The sequence below is a fragment of the Topomyia yanbarensis genome, chromosome 3 (assembly GCF_030247195.1).
Source record: "Topomyia yanbarensis strain Yona2022 chromosome 3, ASM3024719v1, whole genome shotgun sequence".
Lineage (NCBI taxonomy): Eukaryota > Metazoa > Arthropoda > Insecta > Diptera > Culicidae > Topomyia > Topomyia yanbarensis.
The window spans coordinates 418,607,767-418,631,992 of record NC_080672.1 but is presented as its reverse complement, the minus strand read 5'-3'; the positions used below and the strand labels follow the sequence as shown (position 1 = coordinate 418,631,992).

The 24,226-nt window shown below is 38.6% G+C and overlaps 1 protein-coding gene across 1 annotated transcript; it reads left to right on the top strand.

Moving 5' to 3' along the window:
• The first annotated feature begins 1,542 nt into the window (after positions 1-1,542).
• On the top strand, positions 1,543-14,254 carry LOC131689186 (cuticle protein CP14.6-like). Its single transcript, XM_058974098.1, has 2 exons — positions 1,543-1,700; positions 13,520-14,254. Exons 1-2 carry the CDS (start codon positions 1,689-1,691, stop codon positions 13,916-13,918), a joined length of 411 nt encoding a protein of 136 aa, XP_058830081.1. The 5' UTR covers positions 1,543-1,688; the 3' UTR covers positions 13,919-14,254.
• Positions 14,255-24,226: the final 9,972 nt, after the last annotated feature.

The window sequence follows — 24,226 nt, the reverse complement described above, 5'->3', positions numbered from 1 at the left end:
ATATTTCGTTGGTTTGGGCGCAAACAGTTTTGTCTTCCTAAATACAGCTTTGGGACTTTGCTAGAGAAAATCATGGAGATTCCGAAACAACTGAAAAGTTTTTTTTGAATCGGCGATGGTCATATTTTGTGGTCGGCCGGTTTCTCATGGAATCCTTCACTTGCCCACGTGGATGATAAATGCAACGTTAATTAAGAATTCGGAAACACGTTGAAAGTATGAAATAGGAACGTTTCTAGTAAACCTAACCGCGCCTTGTGAGACAAGTTTTACATCAAAACAATGTTGTATAGAAGGTTTTCTAATGCACTTGCTGCGATAAAAACCTGCATTTACAGCTACTTTTCATGATGACAGAAATAGGTCTATTTCGTTAGCTTATAATTCATTTATTTTATTCGGCTCAATGCGTTAGCTTAACGGAACCGTCAAAAATAAGGGCTAATGATTGACACTTTGAAATCTCTGCACCAACCGGAGCCGATCAAAAGTGACCCTATTTTTTGTTTGTAATTTGAAGTAATTATTCAGTGATAGTTCTTCTCTTCATTTCCATATTCTGATTGACATTTTCCCCTCACACGTAGCCAGCTGTAGCTGTTGCATATTTCAGCTTTCCAAACCGTTATATGTTGGTCAGGGTCTTCCAAGCTGTCTCGACAGTTTCTAAACTTCCAATCAGTTAAAAAAAAACTAAACATTCACACTTGGTGTTCTATCCTACGAAAACTTTTCTTCGCACCAGCTTACGATACAAACTAGCATGATAATCTGACCAAAATAAGCCCCAATGGAATTCACCCCCAAAACTGGTTCCCGTGCATCATATGAGCATCTAATTCGTATGTCCAACTGACAGGTCATCAATAAATTTGCCGCTTGACATTATGAGGATATAATCATGGAAAACTAGCTGGCTGCGGGCCTAGCTGCTGCTGCGCTAGCTTCCTATGATTTGTTTATACGATTGGGTTCGTGCGTACAAGAGAACGAAGCGATTGATTCACACCGCAGTGGTTAGCGCCTTGCTGGAAATGCACTATTGTGTGATTTTTGTTTGGATAAACATTATATTAGTTAGTTAAGCTAGTTTTCTTGTATTTAAGATATTTGGAAATAAAACATAAATTGCGCAATTATTCTGTATTCTATCATTTTTCCAATTTTATAAATTTATAATGAAGTCTCCTTATACAATTAAATTATCGCACAAATTACGAAAATTAAATTTCCGTCCAATAATTGTAAAATCTTTCACCAACCTGAAGATGCAGTACGGACTTGCCCAACAACGTGCTTCCAGGTGAGCGCATGCTGAACTGTTGCAACCGCGTGGGGGAGAAAGAACACAACCATAGAGTAGGTAAATATCGTTTGGGTGGTTTGTGATAGGATGCAGAACCGCACGTAGCAGTGTGAACGAAAAGGAGTGAAGTGGGGTAGCGGTAGTGATGGACAAGCTCTGGATCATATACACGAAGAAGATCATCATCGTGCGGCACGAGATGAGAGCTGAACGAGGCACACAGGTCGGCTCCTTTAGGCGACGAACTTTGTCAACTGTATAAAAGCGTAAAGATGCGAAATAATTGATATCAGTCTTGAAATAGCGTTTATCAGCGTCTGACCTAGTCCTAGTGGCAGCTATATCGAGAAGAAGCAGCAACACACAAAAAAATCTAACCAAAATGTTCAAACTGGTGAGTGAGATTTGTCTGTTTTGTTCTGAAGTTCTGTGAGACAAAAAGTTAAGCAAGATCCGTCAAAGAACAATGGATCCTAAAAATTGTTTAGCGTGGGGGTTTGAACCATGAAAAAAATCAGTGCTCATTGCTAAAATAATCCACCAAACAACGACAGTGTTTCACATTTCACGCTCAAAAAGTGCCACATTTTATGAATGAAGTTTAAGTGTAAATGGCAAAGGAAGGAACACTCTCATCAACAGAAAAAAAAAAACAAAACAAGAATTGCTTGGCAATTCTCGTGGAAATAAGTACATACCGAAGCAACGGTAAACAAAAGACTATTCAAGTTCAAGTAAATCACACGGTTGGCGAATAATGTGGTTCGTGCGGCAGTGTCTCAAAGTGCCGCCAAATCTTAGATTGAGATGAAAATCAGATTATTTGCGAGACATGCTTTGAATAAAAGGGCAATTAAATTAATTCCGTGCGACGACAAACCCAACTTTATTGAACCAAGCTTGAGAGTTAGGCGCGACAGTGGTTGTGGCTTTGCGGAATCGAATCAGTTTGAAAAGGTTGCTGTCGGTTTTCGTTCTACCTACAATAACCCCAGCTAAATCACCGTGTGCAAATCAAGATTTCAAAGTGTGTTAGAAATGCAACGGTCGATTTGAAATAACATCATCGGCTAGCAACAATTGTGTGGTGGTGCTATGATCGGATAGAGCTTTGGGCGGTCGATTTATTCGAACCGACTTACTCGCGATTATGACCTTAAATGGATCTTCACACAACTTTTTCGGAAGAAAACCACCTAATTCAATTTTATTTTTTTTTGTTTTAGAACAAATATTCTTAAGTAATTCTAAAAGATCACATTTTATGCGTTTGTAACCTGCCGAGGTTCGTTTTTCAAAATTTTCTCAAAGCTTTATCTTACGATTCTATGTAAATATAAATTATCTCAAAAATCGAGGAATGTGCGCTCGACTCAATAGTAGCGAACCGACTCGACTGTCAGATAGACGCTAATTCCAAAAATGCAAACATGGCTTGTATTCACAAGTAAACAACTGGACGCGTGTGAAGTCCCGGATGCACAGAAGTTCTGATTGCTGATGTCAAATATGGTGAAATTGAAACAAGGTTTCAGTTAGCTAATCAATGTGTAGCACAATGTTCTTAATATTTTTGGTATTTCACCTTTCAAGCCGAACTCATTGTGTTATTCATTTATTTCGTATAAAATATCTGGATTTAATATTCTGAAGATATTTTTCTGTAGTACGGGTTTTTTAGGAATTATTGTCCCGAAAAATTAAGAACTCATTATTAAAGATATACGCAATAATTTTTTGGAATAGAAATAATCTGATTCTGGAGCCATCAGATACCGAGAGAAGCACTTATTTAAAAATTGCTTTGAGTGGAGTTTTTGTGAAAGTAAAGGGGAAAATCTAGGCTCAAGGGCCTGTAATTAAGTATCCAAAAAGGCGCTTTTGGAGAAAAAAAAGATTATCTGCATGACATGACTACAGTGGCATTAGAACGTAACAATTCTTACAAGCAAGCAATATAATCTCGGTTGTCGTGGGAAATAATATTTCCTCCATTTAGAGCACTTCATAATACGATGTGGATCTAAGTGATAAATATTTTGAAATAGTTCTGTAAAGGCTTTTAATTTTATCCGCCTTCGTAAATATTTCAGAATCATGACAGGTATGATTCCATCTCTTTCTAAGTAAGGATTTTTTCTTACAAATCGTATAAAAAATGAAGTTGTATTCCAACAAACTTTTGATGCTTTGTTGTACGATGTTGAACTGTAGCATTGTGAAGACCAAGAAAAATTAATATCAGTCCTTCACGAGTTTTGAAATTTATAATATGACTACTTTTCACATATAACCGGACAAGTGTTTCATCACGTTTTTAGGACGCTTTATTTAACCTAAATTTTTTGAACTCATGCATATTCTTAGCTACTTTACTACTATTTACCATCGTCACAAATTCCCAGTAACTTTCGATGGGCCGAAGCTGATACAATTTGAGGGATTAGTGTCTTTCTCAAGGAAATCTCTTCCCTCTTCCGTGAGTCCGATGACAACTGTTTTGGCGTAGTTCGCCGACGCCTAATCCAGCCAAAACAGTACAATATTTTTCACTCATAAAGGCAGAGTTAGTTAGTTCTGCATGCACTCGGTTCGATAGATTTTTTTCATTTATAGTTTTCGTAGTGTAAAAAATGTTATACTTCATACTGCAGGAACATATTGCTTGCCATACCAGCAATTTTTAACACAAACCCTCTACTTGAATCGACATATTCTCTTCGTTTACAGCCTCCTTCGATAGAGAAGAGTGATCCCTTGGGTTAAATCCTTCTTAATAAAAACAAAATCTCTAACATCTTTATCCTCCTCTAAGACGCACAGAGGAGGATATAGATGATATTATGTTTATTATGCCTCAATATAAACTAAAACAAACGAAAATAACTAGTTTTTGGAACAATTTAGCATCTATTCACCTAATAGTGCAGAATTTGGATTTGTATCTGTGTGAATACATTTGTTTATACAGTGGCATAGAGGGGTGATCAGTGAAAATGGGAGAATGGAAGTGACGCGTGTGTACCTATTAATTGAGATACATTTCTCCATGCATAGTATTTGGCCCAAGCCCGTAGCTTGCGGTTGGCCGGATCGGCGGCCTCTACCGATGGCGCCAACCTTAGGGGGCGCTGAAATCCTGTTCTGTTTTATAAAATAATTTCGGATAGGAATGCCATTCTTAGCTATTTTATTATTCGAAAGCCGAGCCGAAAAAAAACAGTGTAAAGGGGTGTGTGACTGAGACTCCACCAAACGCATCCGATGACCACACTATAGCTTTGAAAATCCCGTTCAGATTTATTCTCAACAAAGGGTGTTGTTCTAATTTCAAATGGCTTCATATATTTAAAGAATTAATGGAAATTACTGCAAACAACGGTCGTTTCCTCAGTTTAATAGAAACACAAGTGGGACTTGAAGCTGTAGTAAAGATTATGGAGTAAGCAAGATCAATTATCATCGAGAGCCCCTTGCAGTACCGCGAGAATTGAAGTCTCCTCGATGCCGGAAGTTGTTCCGCCGTATTCCAACAAATAATATACTAAATTGAATCTCCGATTTTTTGGTATTTCTGAATGCGCTGGAAACTCCGAGCGAGTAAAGGCGCTATAACCTAGGCCTTTTAGCTAGGGCAAGGTGTAAATACCTCTGTCCCATCTCAAAGGAGTGATATTAACCATATTAGCTAAGTCACTCCCAACGATTTGTTATATTCTCTTTAAACTAAAACGGTCGGTACGGTTGTCCTCGTTTCTTCCTCCTTTAAGATTCAAAAAAATTCGTTAATTAAATTATTCATTCCGTCTAATTTTGAAACATCTTCAAACCCAACTCTACACAGTAGGCCTGGCCGTTTTAATATTTGCGACATATGAAAATATGCTTCAAATATTAATGTTGACAAGAAAAATACTACAGAATAATTGAAGTGTTTCCCAGGATTTCAATGCTGGCTGTGTAAGAGTTAGAATAGAATAGAATAGAAAATTTCTGAAAGCGCTGGAAACTCCTTCTTTAATCTCAAATTTCTAAGACCGAAGCTTTACAAAAAATTTCATTAGTTTGCAGTTTGTAGGAGCAGTAAAATATGTCCCCATGGAGATCATCACAGTCATACTCTTCCTAAGTCAGGAGAGTATAATGATTAGTCGTGGAGAGTGGCGAGGCACTTTTTACAATTTCTACAAAGGAGTACTTAAAGTACCGTTTAAGAGAGCGCTTTACTTCGGGAGCTGTTTGGTAACAGATCATGTTAACTCGAACAGACCGACGATCCTTTTCGAAGAAGTTGAAATTAAACACAAAGCACTGCCGCCAAAGGTCACCCGACAAGAATTTGAATAGACAAACAATTTTGTCTCATCTAGTGCGATTGTAATTCAAAATCTTTGCTCACTGGAGCAAGGGATTGCTGAAGCAGCCAACTCCGTATTGACAAACTCCAATCGGTGACTACACCATCGATCTCCACTCTGTGAGCGGGTATTTAGACGTAGTAGTCCTTAACGCTCAAAAAGCCAAGGTGTCTCAGAGGCCCGGCTAGTTTCAGTGCTTTAGTTTCAATGAACTTGTAATTTGAAATACAAAGCGTTTTCGGGCTTCGATTCTCTCACTGATAAAACGACAAAAAGAAGCTTTTGATTTCATTGGGTCTTAGGAGGGATGCTTCTTGAAGTCACAATTTTAGCTTGCCTTTTTGAGGGTTAATAAAAGGCTTGTCGCTAGTAACGTGATTTGCTTACTTTATATAGAATATTAATATTCACAATTTCGTGCTTATATGGGAGAACTTTCGAGATATCTGTCACGGCTGAATATTTCTGCATCAGATCTCTCGAAATCATAAGCGGAATATCTTTGATTTGGAAGAAGATGATATATGGTCCAACGGATTGTATAAGTTGATAGGTACCTCATGAAAAATACTATTTTAATATTCAATTCAAAATGAAGGAAAAATCCAGTATGGCGTTCCAGAATAATGACGATTCAAATGAAAGTTGAACCTTTTCTTTTTCCAAAGATATAGTTAAATAAAGTAATTTTACGAATTCTTAACGTTATTATGATTCATAAACCATAAATCGAGCGGTTCCCGCATATGTTTATACAACTACAAAATTCTTTTCTTTCTGTAATCAATTTCCTCATAATTTGTGATAAAATGTTTTTGAGATCCATGTGTAAAAAGTGACCCGCTTCCAGTGACGATTCTTTCAAAATTTCACAGAATTTCAAACAGGTGGGCTGGTAGGAACACTGCCTAATAAAAATCCTTTAATTTTGGGTTCTCGAATTATTATTTATAATTCGAAAATCCGCGTAGAAGGAAACCCTCAGTACAGGACTTAAACTATTTAAAAGAAGTTTTTTTTTGCGAGGATTTCGCAAAAAAGTCCTTTTAAATGCAAAAGACTTAAGAAGATTTTCGGAAAGAGACGGGTCTGGAAGACTGCTTACGGCCCGCACCTCAACAATGTGGGTATTTTCGGAATGGTCATAACGAATAGGTGCCAGAAATTGATTTTTGACGCCATTTCCAAATCCAAGATGGCGTCTTCCGGTTTAGTGAAATTTGCTATAACCCATTCAATATGGGTATTTTCGGAATGGTCTTGATGAGTAGATGCCAGAAATTGATATTTGACGCCACTTTTGAAATCCAAGATGGCGACTTCCGGCTTTAAGATATTCTCTACAACTCAATCAATATGGGTATTTTCGGAATGGTCTTGATGAGTAGGAGGAATGCGTGAAAAAAACGCTTAAAAACCAGAGTGTATTTTCTCTTATCTGTAGGAGTAAGAAATAGGTGTGTGGTCAATGCTCAATCGTTCGTTAAGTAAGAAGTTTTGAAGAACCTTAATACCTTGCGTGAATAAGTCTCTTTGAACTCTTCCAGATCTGGGAATCATTTACCAAAGAGCATTGACCATATTGGTCGGGGAGTATGTGTTTGGGTATTTCTTGAGCTTGATGGCATTTCCTGCAGGCACAATCTTGTGTCTTTCCTAACTCGACCATATAAACTCTGAGAGATCAATAGTCTGTTAATAGGTCGGTGATTACCCTTAGTTCAGGTTTACGCAATTCGAGGAATAGTCTAGTCTTGCCTTGAGTATTGAACTCTCTTGATTGAGAGTGAGGTGGAACGTTATTCATGATTATCATGATTATCAATGAGCACAAGGTTTGAACTACTTTGTAATCAATGTAAATGCTTCGCATGCTTCATTATAACCCGAAAAACTAGCTTAGTCGGCATGCCACCAGTAAATGAATTTACGTGCAAGAGTTCCAAGACAAGGTTTAGTAAAATTCCCTGGTAAACACTGACAGCGATTATGTATCTGTAAAGCAGTACGTGCCGTTTTAATACAATCCGAAATCGTGGATTCATCCTTGCTTGTAACAGTTACGACAAAGCCGTCTGCGTAACCCATTACCAAATACCAGATCTTACGCTAATTCAGATGTCCGTCCGGTACCTTGTAGTACCATATAAGAGCAGACCCATAGCTCGCAGTTGACGGGGTTGGCCACCACCAAAACGCCAATCCTGATCACTATAAATGGTATTAAACAACGAACGTGCCTGAGTCAAGCGAGCATAACAATTTGTCGTATTGAGTGGTGAAGCTCTTTACAATATTTTGAAAATTGTCGGTAACTCTTAACTATAGGCAGGATCGCAACGATCAGAATAGCTGCAAAAAAGTGGTGGCGGAGTTCTGGTAACTTGCCGTTAAAAATTCAAATCTCATTTAGTGCCTCTCTCGAATATCAACGCCGAACAACTCTGGATCGCTCTCTCGCTCAAAACTTATACGCTATACATTTGCGTTATATTTCGCCTGATCGCATTAATGACTTGGTTTTAATTGATCACCATCTGGACTCGCTTACACTGATTACAATTCAAATGACTATAAATGACAAAAACATCATACAGGGTGACTAGGAAGATTACTGTTATTAAATGGACCCGTTGCTCGACTAAATATTTATGCCCGGATGCCAACTGCTCCTTGAAAACTTTGTCTTCTCTGAGACTCTTAGATGACCATAATATCGCTGGATTCATACAACTGAACGACCTGTACAATAGCAACAATCGCCTCCTTGAGCTTTGCTTTGCTAGTAAAGAGTAGTAAAGAGCGGAGTCATCGCTTATCAAAACCTGCCGCCATCACCTACCGCTCCACATCAGCATTCCCGAATGCTCGCCTGTTGTCTTCACGGCCGTCTCTTAAACAATCAATCAATTCGTTCCAAATAAGGCGCGTCGTGAACCAAAATAGTATTAAGAGGAATCTAAAAAGTTTTTGGAATCACATTAACGAGCAGAGAAAGGAATCCGGATTACCCGCTCAGATGTCCCTTGACAGCTTGTTGGCTTCAACCTCGCTTGAAATTTGTAACCCTTTTTCGCAAGCACTTCGGATGTGTTGTCGCTCAACAAACCCTGACCAAATAATAGATTACCGAAGCAGCCGGTAACAGTTCGTTCTTCCATTGGATCTAATCAAATTACTACAACCGATATTGTCAGTACCGCTTGCTCTGAAATTAAGTCACCTTCCAACGCTGGGCCCGACGGTATACCGTCTATAGTGCTGAAGAAGTGTGCAACGAATCTTCTGGTACCATTGTCAACGTTGTTCAATGTCTCGATACGTTGGGGAGTATTTCCTGATTCTTGGAAGAGATTCAATATTTTCTCCATGTTTAAAACAGAAAACAAATGTTATATATCAAAGTATCGCGGGATAGCTGCTTTGTGTCCTTTCGCTGTGAGCTCTAGAGTCTCACAGGGTAGTCTACTTGGACCATTTATATTTCTGCTTTATCTTAATGATATAAATTTTAAGTTATCATTCGCCAATGATTTTGAATTATTTCTTCCTATCAAGGATCCCAAAGATACCTGCTTCTTACAGTCACAGTTGAACACACTTTCGAACCGATGAAGCATTAATAGGATGGTACTGAATACCTCGAAATGCTCCATTATATCCTCCTCTCGCAAACACGTAACAATCAGGTTTGACTACACTATTTCGCAAACTGTACTCAAGCAAAAAACATTAGTCAAAGACTTGGGAGTTTTGCTAGACTCTAAATTGAATATTAAAGACAAATGCTCAGACAAATAGCCTCCAAACTGTTCGGGTTTATTTTTCATGTTACAAAGGTTTTCGATAATATTCATTGCCTAAATGCAGTATATTGTGCCCTAGTTTGCTCCACGCTTGAGAATGCTGCTATTTTTGGGTACCATATTATCAAATCGGTATTCAGCACATTGAAGCTATTCAGCACAAATTTGTTCGCTTCGCTCTTCGTCGTCTTCCTTGGTGTGACCCACTTAACCTACCGAGCTATCAGCTTTATTAGTGGTAATTATAGATTTAAGTGTTGATACGTATCATTTCCATGTTTGTAATCTGTTGGTACAAAAAATGAGGATGTTTTATGCCTGCTGGAGAGTGAGATTGATTGAAGCTCAGCTCCAGCGGGCTTTTCCCTGCTCCGAAGGAATAAAGAAGATTTTTGCAAAAGAGAACTTAAAACGTTGTTCCGGGATACGCTTCAAAATTCTCGCCAGCTTTTGGTACACAAGGCGGTGCAACACATCATACGGACTCTCCCCACAATAGGCCCATTTTTTAGCATCCGCAACGCAAGAGTCACCCTAATGATTCTTTGCGCAATTGTCACTCATTATTGATACAATGGCCCATTTACTTGTATTTAGCGCAATGATGCGATGCATGACGCGTAAAGTAAACAGCCGAACAGGCAGGAAATCCTTGCCGAAGAAGACGTAATTAAACGCAAGTCGGGGTCTTTGAAGGTGAAACTGGCTCGAAATTTATTGTATCACCAGCTGGGTCTTTTCAGAATATTTATGCACGGGGCTAGAGTCTGAGGCAAATTGAAAGACAAGACAACGGAAATTCTAAAAATTGGCATTTTCAAAATTGATTTTTCAAGAAAAATTACTCCTATGCGTCCAAACTGTCAGTATTTTCGGTCTATTTATTTCATGGATTTTTTTTCGATTTTTTTGTTCAATTCATTTTAAGTATCAAATTCATTTTAAATATCATTTGAATAGAGACTTTGAGGTGTGTCCAATTACAGAATTTGAGGGTTACTTTATTCCTATTGGTGCCGTCGACACCCTACTATACAGTCTCCTAAATAGATGATCCCTTCGTCGCCTTCAAACACCTAACGTCAACTGATTTCAAGCTTTGCGGTTGGAATTAACATGAAATGAGCAACAGTCAAACACGAGCTCTTTCGGTCAAATCTTTCGGAAATCTGTTTTCTTTCGATATTTTTACGAATTTCCAACCATAGGAAATAAATACAACGGTTGGTGAAGGAACAAACATGCAAATAAATTCTTTGGTTATAAGTGGGTTTTATTACCTAATAAATCTTCTGTTCAATAAAGTGATCTACACGTACAGTCTTCCGGAACAATCCTCTCTTCGTCGCCTTCAAATACCTAGCGTCAGCTGGGGCCCTATTCTCACAGTCACGTCACTTGATGACTAGAAGGAAATTTTCTTCTAGTCACGAGGTGACGTGATTTTGAGAATAGGGCCCCTGATTTCTCAAAGTCCCTCCGTTCATTACATTAAAATACTTAACCTCGAATACTATTACAGACTTGTATTTAAAATTCCACTATATCGATGACTTTGCCCGAAATAGATTGGAAAATTTCGGTTTTTTCGCGTCGCTTTCGAAAGGTTTTTTGAAAGTTAGTTTCCGCATTTTATTATAAAAGTAATACGTACCTCAAAATTTTATGAAAATTGGTTGAAATTTCTTCGACCAGTTTGTTAATCCTACTTAATTTTCAATCGCTTTCATGAGGAGAACCTCTAGTGGTGCTCATGGTAATGGTCTCGCCTACCAAAAACGCTGTCAGTCCGGTAAATCAAAATTTAAGCGACGGTAGGCCGCTCTATCTTCAGTGATTCAACCTCAGGCTGAATTTATTCCGAAGCAATATTGTCGAAGCCACCCTCAATGTCGATATTATGCATTCTTTATTTCGCAGGACATTTGAAACTATTTTGACAAGATTGTGCAGTTGCTTTTCCAGCTTGATAGGCAAATCAAATCCAAGCCAAATCGGCCAAGCCTTATGCCACTAGTACGCAATGTTACCGCTAGGTGGCACTTTATGGAAAATGATTTAATTATCTACAACTTTGGCGAAGACTGCAAATTAATCCAACTTTGTTGGGAGTAATTAAACTTTGAACGAAGTCAGTCGGTGTCTGAGTCAGTTTTTCATGGAGCCTAACAGTGTATGGTGGAAAATCAATAGCCGATGCCCATGAATTTTAATGTTTGCAAAACAATGGATGAGCAAAGTAGTATGTCTAGAAGTATTTTAGTACATAATATGCGTCATCTTCTGGTTGCACAATTTTGGTTCCAGATATTGTCGAATACAGGGCGCCTGCACTAACATTTCAAAGAAGAGAGATAAAACATAAACATGTTCGGAAGAATATTATCTACTCTACAACTTTGTACAAGACACATTAATTCTTCTTCTCTCCGTTGAAAAGTTAGTGGTGGCGTCCTCTATGCGATAAAAAGTGAAACAACAGTTGGATTTAATTACAGTTTTCGACAAAATTGTAGGAAATAATTTTTTTCATTCTTATTTTCCTTAGCACTGATTTTTTAACGCATAGTGTCATCTTGTGCTGAAAATGCAAAGTAAGGCAAATTGTTGTGGAATAGCAAGAACGACTATCTGGACTCATCAAGAATGAGTTTGAAATTATTCGGATAAGCTGTAGTTTTTTTTTTTAAATATTGTTAAACCAAAAACAGTTAGCGACTTTTGAACGACTCTTTAGAGGAAAAGAAATAGAAAGCCGCGCGTAAATCAGAATTCTCATGGCTCCACTGCCAACGCCAATGACAAATTTTCCAAATATTCAATGTCATGATATCAAAAATCAATAGTTGTATATGATGGAATCTTTTGTTAGAAATAATTTTAAACGATGTGTTCAAAATTTTCAAAAAAGTTATCGTGAAATAATTGAATTCGGGAGTGGGCGTAGCGTATTGGTAAATCGATTGCCTTGTACGCAGCGCACCTGGGTTCGAGTCCCGACCCCGCACATAGGGTTAGAAATTTTTCCTAAGAGATTTTTCTAACCCGAAGAGGCGAATGACCTTAAGGTTAAAACCTCTATAATTGAAATAAAAAAAAAGTTGAATTCGAAGCGTTCAAAATCTGACCACTTTTTGTTACACCTTCATTTTGGTTGGATTTGCAACATCTGTATCAAAAACAAAGACGTAGTCCTACGTCAAAAGCGACTGGAGTGTATCTTGTGCTCGTAATAAGTGGAATTAAAAATGAGGGAATTCCAATAAAAGTGCGATTTCATATGGTATTGTGTCTACGGCGCCATTGTTTATCGCAAACAAAAAAATAAATGCGCCACAAACAGCTATACGACTCAATAACACAAAGCACTGTTATACGCAGTTTCACTCATTCACGATATCCAGTTTTAATTAGAACTAATGAGCTACGGATGCGAAATTCCCAGTGATGTTGACGGACGGCGTTGACGTTTAGCAATTTAATTTGACAGTATTTAATGTGAGAGACGCGTATACCATCGCAACAGTAATAAGGAGTCTTGTTGTTCCCCGTAGATTTAATGACTCTTCAAAAACTGTAAACGAAGACGATTTGGCTCAAATCAAAATATCCAAATAGGTTGTTAACAAAAAATGGGAAAAAATCCAAATATTGTAGTTAAGAAGTCCAATTATAGTAGCATGATCTTGTTGTCAGTCAAAGTTGTGAAAAGATCGCTGATAACCAGTCCAACTAGACCAACCAACCGAAAAAAATCAAAAAAATCTAGCAGATAACTAGTTGAGCTTACATTGCTATGCCACCATTTGCAAGAACCGTGTTCGTGCTGCCAACATTTGAGGTTATTAAGTTAAAGATAAAATCTTTTTTCATCCTATGCATTCGAAAAAATTCATTAGCTCGTATGACTTGATGACTAGTGTTTTTAAAATGCTACCTCGTATATAACACAAAGTATTCCAAATTAGTGGGAGTCCAGCAATCTCACAGAACTTTAAACATCCAGTAAACGACTATGTGAATTAATTCCTTTCCCTCCCCTATTTCAGTTCGTCTTCACCGCCCTGGTAGCGCTCGCAGCCGCTCAGAACCCAGATGCCGAAGCCCAGATCCTGGCGCAGGAATCCGTCGTCAACCCGGACGGTTCGTACCAGTACAAGTACGAAACGAGCAACGGAATCGCCGCCCAGGAGAGCGGCATCGGTGGACAATCGGCTACCGGTAGCTACTCGTACACTGGCCAGGATGGTGTCCAGTACAGCGTAAACTACGTTGCCGATGAAAATGGTTTCCAGCCACAGGGTGCCCATCTGCCGGTGGATGTTCCCGCTCCGGAACACGTGCTGCGATCGCTGGAGCTGATCCGTGCCAACCCACCACGAGACGATCCTAACTTCAGCCTGGACGCTCTGAATGCTGCCATCGCTCGGTTGAGCGGTAAGAAGTAATCTCCGGTCCCAGCGCGTAAGGACAGACAAACTTTCCCCCTAGCTAGCGAACGATCCTGAACAATACTCTCCCCAACGATGAGGCGAAAGCTTTGTATGCAACTAGGTCCCCCGTTGTCCGGCCTGCTGCTGTAAATAAAATTTATTCGTGTGTCTGCCATTTTTTTTTTAAATTCGACATAGTTTAAACGCTGACCCTGGCGGAATGGAGCGGTGGGCTATTGTGAGCTTTGTAGGAAGCAGCATGCTCTTAGTACTATTGTACGTAAAGTAGCGTGTCGTTGTCGTTAGCTGTTAAGAAAATGGAATAAGAATTTTTTTTGTAGTCAGAGGAAATGTTGTTTTTTTAATCATTGCATCAGAGTATTGGAAAGAAAAACCTTCCCTCTATGACGGAGCTGGTCTTTGATTTAATTTACAGTCGGGACTCGCTGCTTGAATACTTTTTAATTTGATTGCTTTTAAATGAACCTTCGCTAGTTGAACCATTGTCCCATTAAAAAGCCCCTAGAAGTAAAAAATATTATGTCAAATTTATTTAGACAATAAAACTGACAAGAGTTAGAGATATAAACAGTTAAAATATACTTTTTGGTCCCATTTGTTCAACGAATGAAATTCGTCCAACCAGCGAATCACGGCTGTATTTCTGGTCAAAGATACAGATTCAGGTATGTTATCAGAGCTAAGTCTGATTTTATCGAATCCCAAAAACTCCCTTTTAAATCCGTTTATTGACTCGTCTCAATGCGTTAGCTTAAGGTTCAACTGAGAAAGCTTCGAAAGATGGCTATTTTTAAAAACGAAAAAAGAAGTTTTTTCAACATCATTGGCAAAACCTTAATGAAAAGCAATCAGTAGTATTCTACCAAAGCCCCGATTACATTGAGAGATTTTCATGAAGGTTGTGTAATTGGCAAAACAAGAAATTTTCACGAAGTTATGGTGTTTTACAAAAGGTGTAAGTAGGGTAACTGTGCTCTAATTTATCTTAGTACCTCTATTCATCCCACCCATTTAAACATATTTGTTAGAGTACACGGAAAAAAATATTCTGTAATTTTTAATATTGCTGTAAAATAAATGTAAAATCATATGATTTTTGATGCTCCAATTCAGTACATTGATTTTAACTTAATTTTCAATCAAATTTTTTATTCATGTTTTGTATGTTTACATTCGTATTAGTTTACATGTCGCTTAAATTTCATTATTTTTGTGTGTGTAGTGTCTGCTATCTCTATTCAACGCATTAGCTTAAAAGGTAGGATAAATAAGGGTGCTTTTCACTTCATTTAAACGGACGCATTTTACACTTTCCAGGTCACATTTTTTACTGTATTACTCCTTAGAAAAAGGGCAAAGATTTTGAAATCAATTAAGGTTCAGGAAATGAGCATGTGTAAGAATTGAGCGTTTAGTAGTATGCGTAGGATAAATTGTGTTCAACTTTGCAACCGGTTTTTCCATATAAAACATTATCGAAACTATAAAGGAAGAATATCAGTCGATTTATTAGATAATCACGATTCTAATTTGTTACCGTCGATGCAATTCAATTAAAGTAAAAGAAAGCATAATTAAAATAAAGAACAAAAAAAAGTTAAATGTTGTGTTTGTGTTTAGGATTAAAAAAATATAATTATACACGTATTAAAAATATTAAAACTTACCTTAGTTCAAAATCAAAAATCGCACTCTAGGAACAAAATTTAAAAGACAGTTAGGAGATAGATAAAACAAAATTTGTTAAAACACATTTACAAGATTCAACCCTGTTGTTGCTACCAACGTAATAAAAAGGTTAACCCATTCATGCCCATGTTGTTTGTGGACAACAACGTTTTTAAACAGCTATAACGTTTGATTGAGGCGAGATTTGCTCACAAAAACAAGTAAGGCTCATTCATGTGATTATTGCCTTTAATTTGAGCATTAACAGTTAAAGGATCAGCTCTAGAACTGAAGTTATTGCAATTAGTCTGATTGGATTCCGATGGAGCAGTGCTGCCAGGGACAGTTTACGTTGACAACGGAAAATAATTTTTTTTATATATCTTCGTTATGGTGCAATATTATTGAAAACTATTAAAACTTATCAATTTAGACTGTCGTTGGCTACGTTTTTCACGTAATTAGACAATTGTAATTATTCTAGGAGAATTGTATTGAGCATTAGAAGGTAAAAATTGACCAGCTTCTAGCACTGCCATGGAAGCACCTATCTTTATGAAAATAGGCTTTTCGTGTTTCTTGGCCCAACCGTTTTCAAGGAAAACTTGTTTTGAAACCCTACATGCACTAGAAAAAAGTTGGGCATGAAAGGGTTAAGACTGTCGGAGTCGAAAAGGGAATAAGAAAAGGGAGCTAAAGAAAGGGAAAAAGGAAGAGCTACTGGGTTCTGAGCGAAGGGAAAGGTCTATTCCGGTGCAACCATTCGATGAAGCACATCATCGAAGTTTTTTTGACGAAGATTTTTAAAAGTGATAATTAACACCGCAGTTGAATAATTAGTTATTCACCACGGTTCAAACTACCAACGATTCGGTGGAAAATAGATACGAATCAGGTACGTTGGGTCGATTAAGACCAACCCCGAGTTCTAACAACTAAAACCCAGTAGCAAGCTAACCTTCCTTTCCGCGTGGCGGACTAAATCGCCATAGGACCCGAAAATCTAGCCTTCAAGCAAGTGCTGCGGTTAGCAGAAGCGAGAATCCGCCCAGAGACAAACCCGTGGGAACCGATTGGTCCGGAAAGACGATCACGGTACACCCGAAAAGGAAATCCGTCCGACACGTGTGAAGCGAACCACGAGCTCCCAGCAGGCACACGATGACTAGCAGCCAGCGATCGTCAAGAACCACGCGGGCGGCGACGATCGCTACAGCGTATTCCAGCTTCTCCCGCCCAGCGATCTACATAACGCCACAGCGTAGATCACTTCTCGCCTTCAACATCACCATCACGAGCAGCAGCAGCAGCAGCAGCCGGCCGGCCAACATACACGCCACACCAGACACATTGTAAGTCGTTAGGGAATAAAAGTGTTACATTGAAAAAGAGTTGTTTTACGTTCCTTCCAGGGTTGTTATACGATACATTTTTCACGATAATTTATCGGCGTTACTCGTTAACGATAATGTATCGTCATCGGAAACTCCGTTAACGATAATGTATCGTTGCCTTCATCGTCATCGTCGATAATTGTATCGTCGTTTTCATCGTCATCGTCGGTTCATCGGTTATCGCGATACATTTTGCGTTACTTTCCCATTTATTGGAGTTGAAGTTGATCCGGTTAACTTTCAATTGTTTAGAAATAAATACCTATTGAAGGACATATTGTTGGCAGTTGAAAATCAATAGTTTTGGACATTTTCTATGCACAGGGGGGTCCAACGATGCGTCAAAATGAAATAATTTAAACTTTTCAGGAAAGTGTATTATATTGAAGGGAAAGTTGTTGGCAATTGAAAATCAATAATTTTGGACATTTCAATACGCAGAAGGTCGATGTGTCAAACTAGAATTTTTTCAACTTTTCGAGTAAGTTGGTGCACAGAAGATTCCCAGGTGCACAGTGTTTCTAAGCGGCAAAAGGTGATCAAAATTGTTTCGACCGTGAAGAAAACAAATTTTGAGCTATTGTGTAATTGTTGTGTAATTATTTTTAGCGCGCAAAAACATATTTTGAAGAAACTACTAAACCACTATTATTAGGCCATTCACAATTTAATTTAAACTAGAAGATTTTGAATTTTAAAAAGGACATGCATATTTCCAATGTTTGATTTCCTTTTCTAGTTGGGAAGCTTTTAGCCCCCTCCTCCGTTTCTTCTCTCCACTATGTTACAAGATGCTTCATGCTTTCTTCTTTTACCCTTAAATATGTAGTGTAATTTATGAACGGCCTCATAATAGAGTTTTAGTCGTTTTTTGAATAAAGTGAAGACCCGTTTTTATCAGCCCCTAGGCGAATTTTTGGCTGATAAAACGATGACATTGACAAAATCGGCACATATTTTTTCTGGTTTTGAAGAGACGAAGTCAAAACGCAAACACCTGGACTAACATATCTTTTTCTTTCTTTTAATAAACCGCAGCGGTTAAAATATTCTTCTTTAGTTCCTCGACAAAGCCTCATAACCCGTTCTGATTATTAAGTAAAAATTTCCCTTAAGGAGGGCTTACAGTACAGTATTATTATTTTTGTATATTTTGCATCTCTAAGATAAGAAAAATATACTAAAGAATGAATTTACTCGAATTTGACTTGAAAGTAGGCTAGAGCCCACCAAACGATTTTGATAGTGTTTGTTTTACAGATTCGTATTGCTCGTCTTCAGCGGGAAAATTGCGGCTTCCATACCAAAATATTGCTTTTTGGACACTAAAACATTCGATAACTTCTAAGTCGTAAGAGATACAAATAAACTTACATTACAAAATTCTGTATTTTCTTATGCTGAACAAAATCTTGCGACATTTTGAAATTCTACAAAATTAGCAGGAAAAGTTTTTTTTAAAGTCACATAGTCTCTTCAGCGAAGTTAATACTTAAGCTATTCTTAACAACTTTGCCGAATAAAGTTTTTTTTTTATTTTCATAAATGATCAAACAAAAACTTGCTTCACAGCTTTAGAGGGATTAATCACCCAACTAAAACTCAAAAAAAAAAATACAAATAAACTTTGCTGAAGTCACTATAGCTAAAAATGTTTTTCGTGGTTCAATGGATTTCTTTCACCTTTTTGCCGCTTTGGAAACACTATGCACTGGTGGATCCTCCTGTGAATTGAAAATGTCCAAAACTATCGATTTTCAACTGCCAAAAACCTGCCCTTCAATATAAAAAGTTCGCAATAAGTTGAAAAAAATTCTATTTTGACGCACCGACGGTGTATTGAAAATGCCCAAAGCTATTGATTTTCACTTACCAATAACTTCTTCAATATAATAAACTTTCCCCAAAAGTTAAAAAAATCCATTTTGACACATCGTCGAACCCCCTGTGTATTGAAAATGTCCAAAACTATTGAGTGTCAACTGCCAATAACTTTCCCTTCAATATAAAACTCTTGCGAAAAGTTGACAAATAATTCCATTTAGACACATCGTCGGACCCCCCTGTCCCTGTGCATATAAAATGTCCAAAACTATTGATTTTCAACTGCCAACAACATGTCCTTCAAAAGTTATTTTTTTTTTCTAAACATTTGAAAGTTTACCGCATCAACTTCAACTCCAATAAACGGGAAAGTAACGCAAAATGTATCGCGATAACCACCGATGAATTATCGACGATGACGATGAATCCGACAATACATTATCGTTAACGGAGTTTCCGATGACGTTGACGGGTGGTTAACGTTATCGACGATGACGATTAATTATCGATTAACAACCCTGTCCTTCCCGGTCCCTTAATCAGCATCTTTATTGAAGAGCCGACCCTGAGAGCAAGCGTGCTACTCACGATCGAGCTAGCGGCCCGAAAAAGAAGGCTGTTGCAAAGCCCAGCCTCCCTAGATCCCCGTGGCTTGACCAGGGATCGAAGTCCTTGCACGGTTAACCCTTCTGGACCGTAGAGTAACAAATTATGCGAAATAGGTAGTGTGACAAAAAATAGCTGTAATTTTTTTGTCACACTACCACACTGTCTTGAGGCACGCCACACAACAGCGTATTGAAAAAAAAAAGCCACAACCACTTCTTCAAAAGCACCATTCCGATCAGTCAATTGTTTTTCCTCCCTATTTGGCATAAATTGAATCATAATCATCTAATAATCGACTTATATTCCTCTTTTAGAGTTTTGAAAAGGTTTTATGACACATTATTTCGTGACGTTATAACGATTTGACGAATCTTCATTCATCCTCATTCGACAAATATGTTATAACTTTTTCAAATGAACGCCTACATAAAACTTTTTTTTTCGATTATAGAGGTTTTAACCTTAAGGTCATTCGCCTTTTCGGGTTAGAAAAATCTCTTATGAAAAGTTTCTAACCCTATGTGCGGGGTCGGGACTAGAACCCAGGTGAGCTGCGTACAAAGCAATCGATTTACCAACTACGCTACGCCGACCCTTTCAAAAAACTTATTATAGATTCAGAAAGTAGACAAAATTTCACGAAAGATTCAACGTCACGAAAAAATGTGTCTTATATTGATAAACAGGTGGCAAAGCTGAACACAATGTTTCCTACGCATACTACTAAACGTTTAATTCTTACACATGCTCAAAAAAGGTTTCTTGAGCCTTAAGCGCCATCCAATGGCAGCTATATATAGTAAATTAATATTTCACTAGCCTACTATGATGTAATTTGTCTACATCTCAGTACCTCATCTCAGAGTGAGTCGGTGCCCGTTGAAAATTATTGCAAGTCCCCTTGTGAGATCTGCAAGTTGATCTCGTATTTTTAATAAATTGCAATTTAACAACACCATTTTGAATGCATTTCCCACCAAAATGTACCGATTGTCCACCTGTTTTATTTACTTAAAAAAGGTGACGATCAAAAATTGATCAACTTCAACTTGATGCATTTTTTCACCGTGCATTAAAAAAATATACACATCCTTTAGCCTTCACTTTAAAAATGTATATGTGTAGCATCATGCATGCGCATTAGACTGCCCAGGAAAATAATGATTTTTTTAATACGCTATCGGCCCACCCCCGATTCGATTCCTAGTCCCACCAGGAGTACTTGCACCAAATTTGAAGCAAATCGGACAAGTCTAGCTACCGAACCAACGTGTCTGAAGTTTGTATGGGATTTTTCGACAATTTACATGGAGAAAACCCACTATATCGCATTTTTGCCGCTAGGTGGCAGTGCAAGTATCGTATTATCACTGTAAGTGAAAATATGAAAGATAATTTAATTGTCTGCAACTTTGCCAAAGACTGCTAGTGAATCCGGCTTTGTTAAAAGAAGTTATTAAACTTTTAACGAAGTGATGTCTGAGTCAGTTTTGCATGGGGCCTAGCAGTGCATGGTTGTGTATCTGTAATCTATTCCCACAAACTATGCATTTTTGTGAAATAATCGATAGGTTTAGCCCAATAGTATGTTCAGAAGAATTATAAGACAAAATACGAGTTATGTTTTGGTTGGAAAATTTTAGTTCCAACTATGATCGCATAGAGGGCGCCAACACTAACTTTTCATAGAAGAGAGATAGACTATCAAGATGTTCGAAAGAATTATTGGAAAATGCCTGTTCTACAACTTTGTGGAAGACACCTAATTTCTATCTCTTTCCGTTGAAAAGTTAGTGTTGGCGCCCTCTACGTGGTGAAATGTGGAACTAAAACGTTGTAACCAAAACATGGCTCGTATTATTTACTACAATTCTTCTGAATATATCATAGAGCTAAATCTTACGGTTATTTCACGAAAATGTTTAGTTCGCGCAAATCGAGTACTGATATACAATCATGCACTGCTAGGCCCCATGCAAAACTGACTCAGACATCACTTCACTAAAAGCTTAATAACTTCTTTTAACAAAGCCGAATTCACTAGCAGTCTTCGGCAAAGTTGTAGACAATTAAATTATCTTTCTTATTTTCACTTACAGTGATAATGTGATACATACAGTGCCACCTAGCGGCAAAAATGCGATATAGTGGGTTTTCTCCATGTAAATTGTCGAAAAATCCCATACAAACTTCAGGCACGTTGGTCCGGTAGCTAGACATGTCCGATTTGCTTCAAATTTAGTGCAAATACGCCTGGTGGGACTAGGAATCGAATCAGGGGTGGGCCGATAGGGGTCATTTTTTTCCTGTCACTCTAATGCGCATGCCTACTGTTTGATATTGACATTTGCTCTTCAGTTGTGAAAATGGCATCGAAAAAAGAGGAGCGACGGAACAAAATTTTGCTCGGGCATCGCGAAATTCCGAACTACTTCGAATACTAACGTTGGAAGAGATTTTCAAACACATTAAGTCAAAGTTCGCAAAGAAATATCTAGTGTAGCAAGCCTTCTGTTCGTGTGGATTGAAGAGTGTCTGAAAAAACGTATGTTGCCTTCCGTAAAGCTACACAATTGCTCCATTATGTTTTAGCCGGATTTTGCAACATCCCTTATTGAAAAAAGCCTTGGAATGGTGTGCCGCGAACAACGTCCCAAGGACATGAACCCTTCCCAGCCCAATAGAAAATTATTAGACAATCATCAAGCGGAACCTCGAAAAGGCGTAAGAGACTCAAAGCAAACTGGCGTTCTACGAAAAGGGAAGTTACCAAGAAGGCGGTACAAAATTTGATGAAAGGAGTCAAACGAAAGACCCGGCGATTCGCATTCGCTGAAAAAGGAAACTTGAGTGAATATTTTTTCTTTATTTTGCATGAATTGAACTTTCAAAATTGTGATATTCTATCTAAAACATTCAAATGACGTTGCTGGAGACAAGTTTTTATGAAGGACTACCGCGTCTACATGTCCGCTCACAAAGCTAAGATCGACGGTGTTGTCATCTATTTGAGTATGTCATGCGTAGATCGGAAGCACGAGACTGGCTTTTTCCAGGACCTCTGGTTCCAGTGAGCGAAAACTTTGAATGGCAATCGTGCTGGATGGGATTAGATCGTGTGTCCTTTCAAACTTGCATCAGGTGCCCTTTGGCGGGATTGCTTTGTGTTTAATTACGCCTTATTCGACAATGATCGCCTACCTACTCGGCTATTTGTACTTCGCGTCATGTATTGCAGCATTACACTAAATACAAGCAAACAAACCATTGTAGCAGTTAGGCTTGGTGTGAAAATTGCGCATAGAATCATGAGGAGGACTCTTGCATTGGGAATACTGAAAAGTACACCTATTGTAAGTTGAGATCTATTGCCATGTCCCGCGTACTAACAGCACCCAAGGAATCTGAAGCGCTTCCTTAAAAAAATCTCTAAGCACTATTTTGCAGAAATACGAAAAAGAGCTACGCCAAATCATTATACTCTCTTGGCTCAGAAACAGTGTAACTCTGGCGACCCTCGTGTGGAGGCATCTTTTGTATTTGTATTTTTATTTCTTGGTTCCTAAAAACTATAGGCAGATAAGATTCATTGTAAAGGTTTTAGCTTTTTCTTTTGAGTCGCTAATGCTCCTGAAGAAGGAGGCAGCTATGACACGAACCCGAGTCAAATTGCTGGTCTCAAAAATTTGACGTCAAACATGGAGTTACCAGCTCTACCACAAACACCAAAAATCTTTCGTGGTATTTCAAGCAGCGATTCAACGTAGTGCAAGGCTGGTTGGGATTAGGTTAGCATCCGGTAACTTTAAGATATTGTAGAACACCCTCTAGTACCAAGGCATTATTTTCCAGATTGGTTTTCGAACGATAATGTTGAGTATCTGAAAATGGAACACTTATCCTGACTTATTTTATGACATATTTTGTACAGCAGATCAAGATTTTAGTTCCCCCTATGACAGACGCCTTTGGCGGGGGTCGATTCGGCCATCCACGTACTATGAGCCTGCAGACAATTGCCTAAAATTAAACCGATCTGGAAGGAATGCATGTTAGATCTAACTCACTGCTCCGACAGTATTACATATTGGTTGGCTAATTAACTCTCACCTAACGAGTGTAACCTTTCGTTATCTGATCACAAATAGATCAAGCAAACTTGAAAATGTCCTTTCAGGAGTGCTTATATTTTCCTTCCATGGTTCACACTTAGTTGAGCTCGGCAAGTTCCCGCACAGCCTGTTACTTGCCGGACCAGAGGGGTCGCGGCTTATATTGCCCCTAGTCCCTGGTCAAGCCACGGGGACCGTTTGGGGTGGGCTCCGAAGGCCTCTTTTCTTGGCTAGCTCGAGCTTGAGGCACGGAGGCTTCAGGATCGGCTCAATGTCACTCTATCCCAATCAGAAGACAAACACGGACTTTTCACTTTTTTTCAATTTATTTATTGTAACTTACAATTTTGGTGTGTGAGTGTAGGTGTATACAAGGCCGGCCGGCGAACGCTGGGACGAAGCGGGAAACGGTCGGCTGCTGTGGCGATGGCTACGACGACGGGATGCTGCTGCGATGGTCTGCTGTTGGAGTGGCGATGCTACACGTGGGCTGTTGGGTGGCTGGGTCCGTTGCGACCAGCGATGCCACTTTCTGGCGGGCGCGTCGATAGCGATCACTGCGGTTGATCTTCGACGACAGGCCGGCGATTCAAGGGCACTCTGGCACCTCGTGGCTGGACTCAGCTACCTGCTGGTGACTCGGAGGTCTCGGTGGAACCTCGTAGCTGGTTCAGTGTGCTCATGGGCACTTTTGA